Source organism: Hylaeus volcanicus, chromosome 3, assembly GCF_026283585.1.
Source record: "Hylaeus volcanicus isolate JK05 chromosome 3, UHH_iyHylVolc1.0_haploid, whole genome shotgun sequence".
Lineage (NCBI taxonomy): Eukaryota > Metazoa > Arthropoda > Insecta > Hymenoptera > Colletidae > Hylaeus > Hylaeus volcanicus.
This window is the reverse complement of record NC_071978.1, coordinates 31,249,047-31,256,948: the sequence shown is the minus strand read 5'-3', so window position 1 is coordinate 31,256,948 and position 7,902 is coordinate 31,249,047. Positions and strand designations below refer to the sequence as shown.

The window sequence follows — 7,902 nt, the reverse complement described above, 5'->3', positions numbered from 1 at the left end:
TTCGTCGCGAGTAATAGCGAGCTAATGGCTGCAAATTTGCAATAAGATCTTAAGATGTAAGAAGTTACACTTGTAACGGGCGGCATTCCACGCACCCACTTTTTTAATGCTTCTTAACTAGATCAAGATGAAGCTGAGAAAGCAGCAATTTGCATACAAAGGATGTGGAGAGGCTATCATACTAGGAATCTCAATAAGAAAGCAACGAATATATTAAAGGCCATCGAAATGACCAGGACGAATAAATACATCCAGTATGATTTTCATTCTCTCATTGCCCAGAAACAATATATCAAAGATATTTCAAATTTATTATATTTTATTAAATTTTTAGGAAACTTTCCACCGATATGGAAGCTACTAGAACAGCTTTGGAAAGTGAACATAAATTGCAATTACTACAAATGCAAGCAATTAACGCGTTATGGAAAAAAGTTGTTAGTCTTCAACCTAGTGGTAATCGAGATTCTGCAGGCAACGATAATGAAAACATTACACAAAATGCAGATGTCGTGACTAATTTAGCACAAACATGTAATTTGTTACACACTCAGGTAAAATATCAATTACGCGTCTTTAATAGTTTGTTTAATAATTTTATTTTATTACGTTACATAATCTCTAAGTAGTCGATGCATGTTTAGGTTCAACAATTACAAGACTCTATGTCAGAGATAAAACGATGTATGTCGAATATGCAATCAAAACCAATTCTTATTGATAATGGTGTTGCAACTCAAACAGAAATATCTGCTGTTCATACACCAGCAGGCGAAGAAAATACATTTCCTTATGCACGCGCACATAGACCACAAACATTGCCTATTCATCAAACTATTCATGAAGGAAACGAGAATAGAAGTTTTGCGTCTAATCTAATTGACAGCGTGTTAAAAAAAGTCTCCCAATCTACTGATACAACTGATGATGAAGTTAATACTGACATATTAAATTCTAATGAAAATCCTGAATTGTTGAATTCAAATGAACATCCTGATATGTTCAAAAGTTGTGAAGAAATTGTTGAATCCGACTTCAGGGATGTAATGGAACACGATGTTAAAAATGAATATGATGTAATCGAAAATACTGTTATAAATGGTGAAGTTTGCGAGGAAACATTATGTAAAGAGTTACATCACTTAATTGAAACAGAAATTACGACAGAAAACTGTAAAAATGTTGAAAAAGAAGATAGTTCAGAAGAAGTTGACAGAGAAGAACTTTAATCTGAGAAAACGCAGAGCAAATAGTAAGGAAGAGATCGAAGGTGCAAAGTTATAAGCTATGAATAGAAATTATGAAAAAGAAATGGGAATTCCAGCGAATAGTGTCCAACATACGGCTGAAATTAATACATGTAACTAAAAATGCTCACTGTACATAAGTTCAAAAAGTAGTCTTAATTGTATTGGGATAACAAAGTTTTATCATTTTAGTCGCACAATATTTCCTACAATTTATAACAAAGGGAAATTGGATACTTTCATCAAAATTTGAAAACTTGTTACAACATAAAGTTTAAAAAAAAACACACACACACACACAAGTACCAATAACATAATATTAACAAACAGTGTTGATAAACAATTTTATCATACATTGCCGTGCATTGTGGTTATTGAAGCAATTTAAAAATTTTTCCGTCCACATATCTGGCTTCTGAAAATTTCATCAATGCACAAACTGTGTATTAATAACGTTGTATATCGTACAAAGCTTTGCCCCTTCTTAAAACCAACACAATGTTGTACAGAATGAACTATGTGTTTGACACCGTGAATTCCAATGCCGTTTGTCGATTCTCAGATTGAAATAGTTATAGAAGCATAGAGAGAACTTTGATATGTAAACTTATTCCTTATTAAATGCAGAAGAATTTTTCGTTTTGCTAAGAAATTGCCTGAATAATATTAAATAGGTAATGATTATTTTTATGTATTTATTTTCTTATTTATTTATTTATTTATTTATTATTAAAAAACGTGAGCTCTAGTGAAAATTAATATTACTGTCGAAGGTGTTCGATAATGGAAACATTCTTAATCTAGTCATTGCGATAACTTGTATGCTTGTAACCACTGTAGATAACTGAATTTGTTACATAGGTATACAGTGTTATTAAAACAAGAAAACTTAAACCTTTCAACAAAACCGGATGATTAAAGTGTTAAAATAAAGCTTGAGTTTTTAATTATAACCAAAATTGCATTTAGTGATCTTTCATATGTGTGTACATTATTTAAGTTATTTTTTATTAAAAAAAATTTAGATGTAATAAACAACCATTGTTGTAAGAATACTGATGTAATGCCAGAAACTATGTGTGAGCTCCTACCAAAACTTAAAAGACATTTTATTGCTCAGACTTGTTAAGAACTTGACATAAATGTTCAATAAATGAGCATACACTGAATATTTGTTTATAGCAATATTTACTGCGACGTAATTGTCTGATTCTTTTATAACATTTCTTTTGTTTTTCATATAAAAGAGTTACATATAATAAAATCTGTCAAATGTAATAGGAAACATGCTTCGTGTGCTTTTTTTTTTATACGGAGTAACTTTTATAGGATAGGATAAATTTATCTTCGCGGTAGTATGTTGAATGCATACAATTCTATCAGCTGCATTCTTCTTAAATGAAAGAAAATTTGTATTAAAAATATATTTATTTATATGCTGTGTGTCAAATTTGATACTTTCTCTTATATGAGAAAATGTTTCAGGTTCTGAGAATTACTGTCAATAATAAAATATAAAAATTAAATAATATATGAAAACATATTGTGTATATAATACATTTACAAAATTGATTAAATACCACTAGTGTTTAATATAAAAATATTGATGCATATGTAATATTTTGCTATATTTACAAATATTTTATAAAATGTCTTGTTCTTATTTGAACATTCTTTGACATGATGCTTTTTCAATCGCTAGATATGAACTCATAACTTTTTTCACTTTTTCTATTTCTATTAAAATGTCCTTATTATTGGGGGATATTGACGATGCCCGTTTTAAGTCTCTCAAACCTAAATCATATTCATTTAATCCCATATATGCTTGACTTCTACGAAATAGTGCTTTACTATTGTTCTTATCCAACTGTAAAACCTAAGTAAAAGATTGATGTTAAGTAAGAGTTGAAGCTACTTATGTTAGTACATATAAGAAAAGCTCACCTCTGTACATAACTTTAATACTTCACGATGTTTCTTTGCTTTTAATTTAACAGCTGCAAGATTAAGCAATAGAGCCATTCTAGTATTTATTAGCGTTTCATTACAAGGTTTTGATATATCCACTGTCTTGAGCATCCACTTATAGTAACGTAATGCTTTCTTATATTTCCTGCCTGCATCCACATAATTCTTTTGTGAAAAATAATCATTTCCTGAATCTTTTATCTTTCTGATAACTTCCGTTATGTATGTGTCCTACCATTATTCGGGAATACTATTAAACTATTTTATTCCCAGTCACATTTTGTTTGAGTATAATACTTACATCGACTCCTTTGATATTCATACAATAATCCCAATCTTCCGGCCATGGGGTAAAAACATCTTCTGTGCCATCATTTTCTTCCAATCCCCAATCCTGACCTTCCTTTAATTCTCCGCAGTTTGTTATGTGTATTTTCTGCAATAAAATATAGCAAACTTGGAATTATTTCAAATATGAACAAATAATATAGAGATTTAATTTTTACCTCGACTGGAACATCCTTTACTGTAGACACTTGAGATACTTCCAATATAACTCCCATCCCTTTCAAAACTTTCCCAAAAACTACATTGGTATTATCTAAATGTGTACTAGCCGAAATAGTAATAACAAATTGAGAACTGTTGCTATTAGGATAACCCTCGTTTACCATACTTAATAATCCACCTGATGTATGCGAAAGTTTAAAATTTTCATCTTCAAATTGTGCTCCATATATACTTTCTCCACTTGTTCCATCAAAATTTATTATGTCCCCACCTTGGATCATAAACTGTGGTAACACTAAACACATAAACACAAACATTGTTTCATTGATAATGTCATATTCAATATATTATCTTTATTAAGTATGTATCACGATCCTCTTCATTGTACCTTTATGGAATATTGATCCTTTGTAATGTAATTTTTTTCCATTAATCCCAATACCTTTTTCTCCAGTACACAAAGCACGAAAATTTTCTGCTGTTCGTGGTACAACATCTTTAAAAAGCTGTATTACAACTCTTCCAACTGCGTTGCAGTAACAAATATATCATTAAAAAAATCTTAATGGAATGTGTTCGAAGTTGATAGTAATAAAATACTGTCTCAGCTAAAATTCGACTTACACTACTTCTTCGTGATCGTAACCCCATATAATGTATTACCTTTTTCTGATTCAACTGCTATATCCAGGAAAACAATTGGATTATCATTAATACTACTAGTTTCATTCTTTAACGAGTCTTCCATATCTTATTTAATAAATATTTGTATAATCGTTTTCTAACGATCGTTGTTTACTTTGGTTTACGTGGGTTACGTTTACGTATAATTCTTCTGTTGCAACCAGTGAAACGAAGTAAATATACGAATCAAATACATATGCATGCATGTAAAACATAGTGCTGCCCTCTGCTTATTCGTATATTCTATGATTCTATCAGAAATTGTTACTATCGGTAACAAATGTTTCACTTAGCAATTTTATAAATAGTATATCATAAGATAATGGTAACAATATTATTTCAAATTTAATTGAAAATAACAAATGTCCTGTGATTTTATCATTTTCTTAGACTAGCAAAAATAAAGGTCCCACCGAGATTTGAACTCGGATCGCTGGATTCAGAGTCCAGAGTGCTAACCATTACACCATGGGACCCTATCGTATCACTCTCTATCGATGTTATATAATTACCACAAAATTGTATTAGAAAAGAAAAAAATATTAATACAATTTTACGTAAATACCAGTAATTTCATATATCCGACTTTTGTAATATATTCTCTTACGTCGACTTTGTTAGTATTGCATTTATCATGGTAGGGAATAATATATTAACGCATATATGAATAGAAAACATAAGACACATTAATTTTTTATATTATTATAATAAGTATAACAATGAAGTTTGAAGTTTTTGACAGTATAGCATATAATGTATATCGCTTTGCAATAATTTTTTTTATACATTTATATGTGTGTGTACATACATATACATACACATCGTACATATATTTTATGATTAACTTATACCTTTAAATTCAATAAGAATTGTCTCTATAAATTATAGTAATATACAAACAAGCAATTCGGATTATCAGTACACAGATCACGTATAATCAAAATTCTAAAAGCTTATCTAATACTAGAGTGTATTACACAGTTATCGCTATTATAATTCTTACACTTTGATACCAGTTTGAGAACAGTGATTATATGTTTCTTTTTCCAAAATAAATTTTTGTACTTGTAACACCAATTTTATCAGTAATAAACTTACATATACATGTCCGACGTTAAAAAGCTTATGTTTAAGCAAATAACGCGTAAATTAACAATATTTCACATAAAAGCATTGTTCATACTATTTGAGCAATAAAAATTTACATTTTACTTTATCTGTGTAACAACAAATAAAATAATGTGCAAATACTATCTTATGTTTTCTTTTTACTCTGTCTCATTTATCTCACGTATAAGCGAGTTTGGCTAATAATCTTAATAATTTTAATAACTTTTTCTTCTAGTAATGGAATAATATGTAGCCAATATAAAGTAACGTTTTTTTAAAGGGTGTGGATTATATATTATACAAATACAACCCCAAATAGAAATGCTGTTTGTTCTAAAGCCAAGTTAGATAAAAGTGCAGGTTTAATGGCTTAATAAAAAAAGAGTAAGCGTTCTTGAGCACTTCCAGGTAGTAGTCTCCAACCACGTTTAATGTTCAAGTATTGAACAATTGCCCGTGCACAAATCAAAATACCTAAAATATTTAAATATAAAACATTAATAAAATTTCCTTAGTATCTTATTTCATAAAGACAATATTAATTTGAATGAATAGTACACGTGAGATGATACATACCAAATCCCATTATCAACCACCACAGCCATGAATTTTCACGCGATGCAAGGTCGGTGGAATGTTTAACAATCAATGTCCATTTTGTTAGTGATAAGCCAAAACCAGATAATGCTCCGTATCGTGATGCAATTGTGTGACAGAAACACATCAGAAGTAGAAATCCGATCCAATTAAACAAAAATGCAACTGTAACGAATAAAAAATGTTTCCTTTAGAATCGTAATTAAAAGAATAAATAAATATTACAACTTACCCAAAAAAGCTGTAAAGAACATAAAATCGGTACCAAGTAAGCCACTTTCTGGATCACCTTCCGTAGCTTCAGTATCTACAGCAAGAATTGCTACAGGTTGTTGCAGTCCTCTGAGTTGAGAAAGCTATGAAAATAATAATAGTACATAGTAATGCGATGATCTATTTTATACGAATATTTATATTGTTAATAATCTGTACAAATACTGTATCAAATTACTGTTCGTAATTCTGGATGATGTTCGCCTTGCAAAGTTTTTTCACGTTGAACTTCTTCGTAACTGGGTAATTTTGTAGCTACCTCGTAAGGTGGTGGAGCTGAAAAATCTGCCTTTGGAGGTGGTATTTCTTCTCCTTCAGCCTATAATACTTTCATGTTAATACAAGTTTTTCCAAGACATAGAATAACAAATTTTTATCATACCATTCGATGTTCAATCGAAGTGTGAGCTGTAGCAATGTTTCCCGAGCAATTGATCATATCGTTTTGTATAATTGGTAGCGACACGGTTAACGTAGGTATCTCATTTTGAGACGATGGTTCTCCATTCGAATCGTTATTTGTATGCGAAGGCTGAAATAGAATTACGATTGCTTATTTTTAATGTTTGATATTAGCGACGTGATCCACCATAAATCATATGTACATGGTATTCAGTGTTGAGGATATTAAAAGAATATAACAAAGTAAATCAAAGAAAGTTTTCAATTTATTTAATCTTCTATATTAAACTGCATAAAAAAAGAAAGAAAAGTAAAAGAACAAAACAAGACAATTGTCGATCGGTGAGAAGAATGTTTTTCTCGGGTTTTGCGTATCAATGTTGTGTACCATCTATATTATAATACATGATGATAACGTGTAGCGTATGTAACATCTGTTCGCTAAATGGAAAAGTGAGATTACGTCTGTCGTTAACGGATTGTAAACTGTCCAGCACTGTCTTTGAAACATCACACATGAACAATATTTATTATGATCCGCAACATTTACAGAACATACCATATTGTAACGAATATTACTGTCCATTCCTGGCGAAATTTATACGAAGTGCGTGTAAATAATTCTAATTTTGTACAAGGAATGAAAAGTACTGTTTTTGTACGTAATGCTGCTTTCTAAGGCAGCAAAAGTTCTTACAATCGATGGCTGACAGCTGGCTAGGCTGTACCGCCGTGATATTAGATTTCCTTCTAAAGCTACGTCTATCACTTTCAATTCTTTTCTTTCTTCATCATCTATACTAATAATTGAATTTTGTTTGTTCTTCAAAGTCACGTTCTTGTATGTATCGAATATAAAAATTTAAATAACTCGATTAAAATTCGCTAGAAAAATAAAAGTAAAAGAAAAATTGGAAACTAAATTCCAATTGGTCATCAACAAATTGTTATTGGAAATCAGGTCGTAGGACGGGAGTATAACAAACCAAAGTTTTTCTTCTTACCGGAAATATAGGATTAATAATTAATAATACATTGGTAATATAATTTTCAGAAAAAAACATTATGCTTTTTTTAAATAATAAAGAATTGTATGTTTATAAGGAGT

At 30.1% G+C, this 7,902-nt stretch overlaps 3 protein-coding genes and 1 non-coding gene across 8 annotated transcripts in view; 1 reads left to right on the top strand and 3 right to left on the bottom strand.

Annotated features, from left to right (window-relative positions):
• LOC128874417 (uncharacterized) overlaps positions 1–2,416 on the top strand; it is a 6,917-nt gene extending 4,501 nt beyond the window's left edge. For 3 of the 4 annotated variants that reach the window (XM_054119195.1, XM_054119196.1, XM_054119197.1), the window contains 3 exons: positions 122–254; positions 335–554; positions 645–2,416. In XM_054119195.1, coding sequence (XP_053975170.1) covers positions 122–254; positions 335–554; positions 645–1,229 — 938 coding nt within the window. In that variant the 3' untranslated portion in view covers positions 1,230–2,416. The remainder of the gene's footprint in view (positions 1–121; positions 255–334; positions 555–644) is intronic. The other variant, XR_008456640.1, reaches the window with a different exon arrangement.
• Positions 2,417–2,563: 147 nt separating this feature from the next.
• LOC128874420 (peptidyl-prolyl cis-trans isomerase D) lies at positions 2,564–4,596 on the bottom strand. 2 transcript variants are annotated; one of them, XM_054119207.1, is made up of 6 exons: positions 4,392–4,593; positions 4,117–4,254; positions 3,725–4,023; positions 3,520–3,654; positions 3,195–3,449; positions 2,564–3,126 (listed from the first exon to the last, which is right to left on the bottom strand). In XM_054119207.1, the coding sequence occupies exons 1-6, from the start codon at positions 4,474–4,476 to the stop codon at positions 2,908–2,910; spliced, it is 1,131 nt and encodes a 376-aa protein (XP_053975182.1). In that variant the 5' UTR covers positions 4,477–4,593; the 3' UTR covers positions 2,564–2,907. The 2 variants fall into 2 exon arrangements, 1 of the variants encoding a protein (XP_053975182.1); XR_008456641.1 differs by having other exon boundaries at positions 2,987–3,126; positions 3,195–3,367; positions 4,392–4,596.
• Positions 4,597–4,816: 220 nt separating this feature from the next.
• On the bottom strand, positions 4,817–4,888 carry Trnaq-cug (transfer RNA glutamine (anticodon CUG)). The gene has a single exon. It is a non-coding gene; the product is annotated as a tRNA-Gln (tRNA).
• Positions 4,889–5,076: 188 nt separating this feature from the next.
• Positions 5,077–7,523, bottom strand: LOC128874421 (NEDD4 family-interacting protein 1-like). The gene is made up of 6 exons (XM_054119208.1): positions 7,354–7,523; positions 6,775–6,924; positions 6,571–6,711; positions 6,352–6,475; positions 6,099–6,284; positions 5,077–5,996 (listed from the first exon to the last, which is right to left on the bottom strand). Exons 1-6 carry the CDS (start codon positions 7,378–7,380, stop codon positions 5,893–5,895), a joined length of 732 nt encoding a protein of 243 aa, XP_053975183.1. The 5' UTR covers positions 7,381–7,523; the 3' UTR covers positions 5,077–5,892.
• Between the last annotated feature and the right edge of the window lie 379 nt (positions 7,524–7,902).

What these genes read in the sequence shown, in the direction of transcription:
- LOC128874420 (XM_054119207.1), bottom strand. Translation starts at nt 4,476, where the DNA reads ATGGAAGACTCGTTAAAGAATGAAACTAGTAGTATTAATGATAATCCA. An exon ending in AGGATCAATATTCCATAAAG is followed by an intron (nt 4,024 to 4,116) that starts GTACAATGAAGA and finishes TTATGTGTTTAG; the next exon opens with TGTTACCACAGTTTATGATC. An exon ending in TATTAAAGTTATGTACAGAG is followed by an intron (nt 3,127 to 3,194) that starts GTGAGCTTTTCT and finishes TCTTTTACTTAG; the next exon opens with GTTTTACAGTTGGATAAGAA.
- LOC128874421 (XM_054119208.1), bottom strand. Translation starts at nt 7,380, where the DNA reads ATGGACAGTAATATTCGTTACAATATG. An exon ending in GTAATATTCGTTACAATATG is followed by an intron (nt 6,925 to 7,353) that starts GTATGTTCTGTA and finishes ATTCTATTTCAG; the next exon opens with CCTTCGCATACAAATAACGA. An exon ending in GTTCTTTACAGCTTTTTTGG is followed by an intron (nt 6,285 to 6,351) that starts GTAAGTTGTAAT and finishes TATTCGTTACAG; the next exon opens with TTGCATTTTTGTTTAATTGG.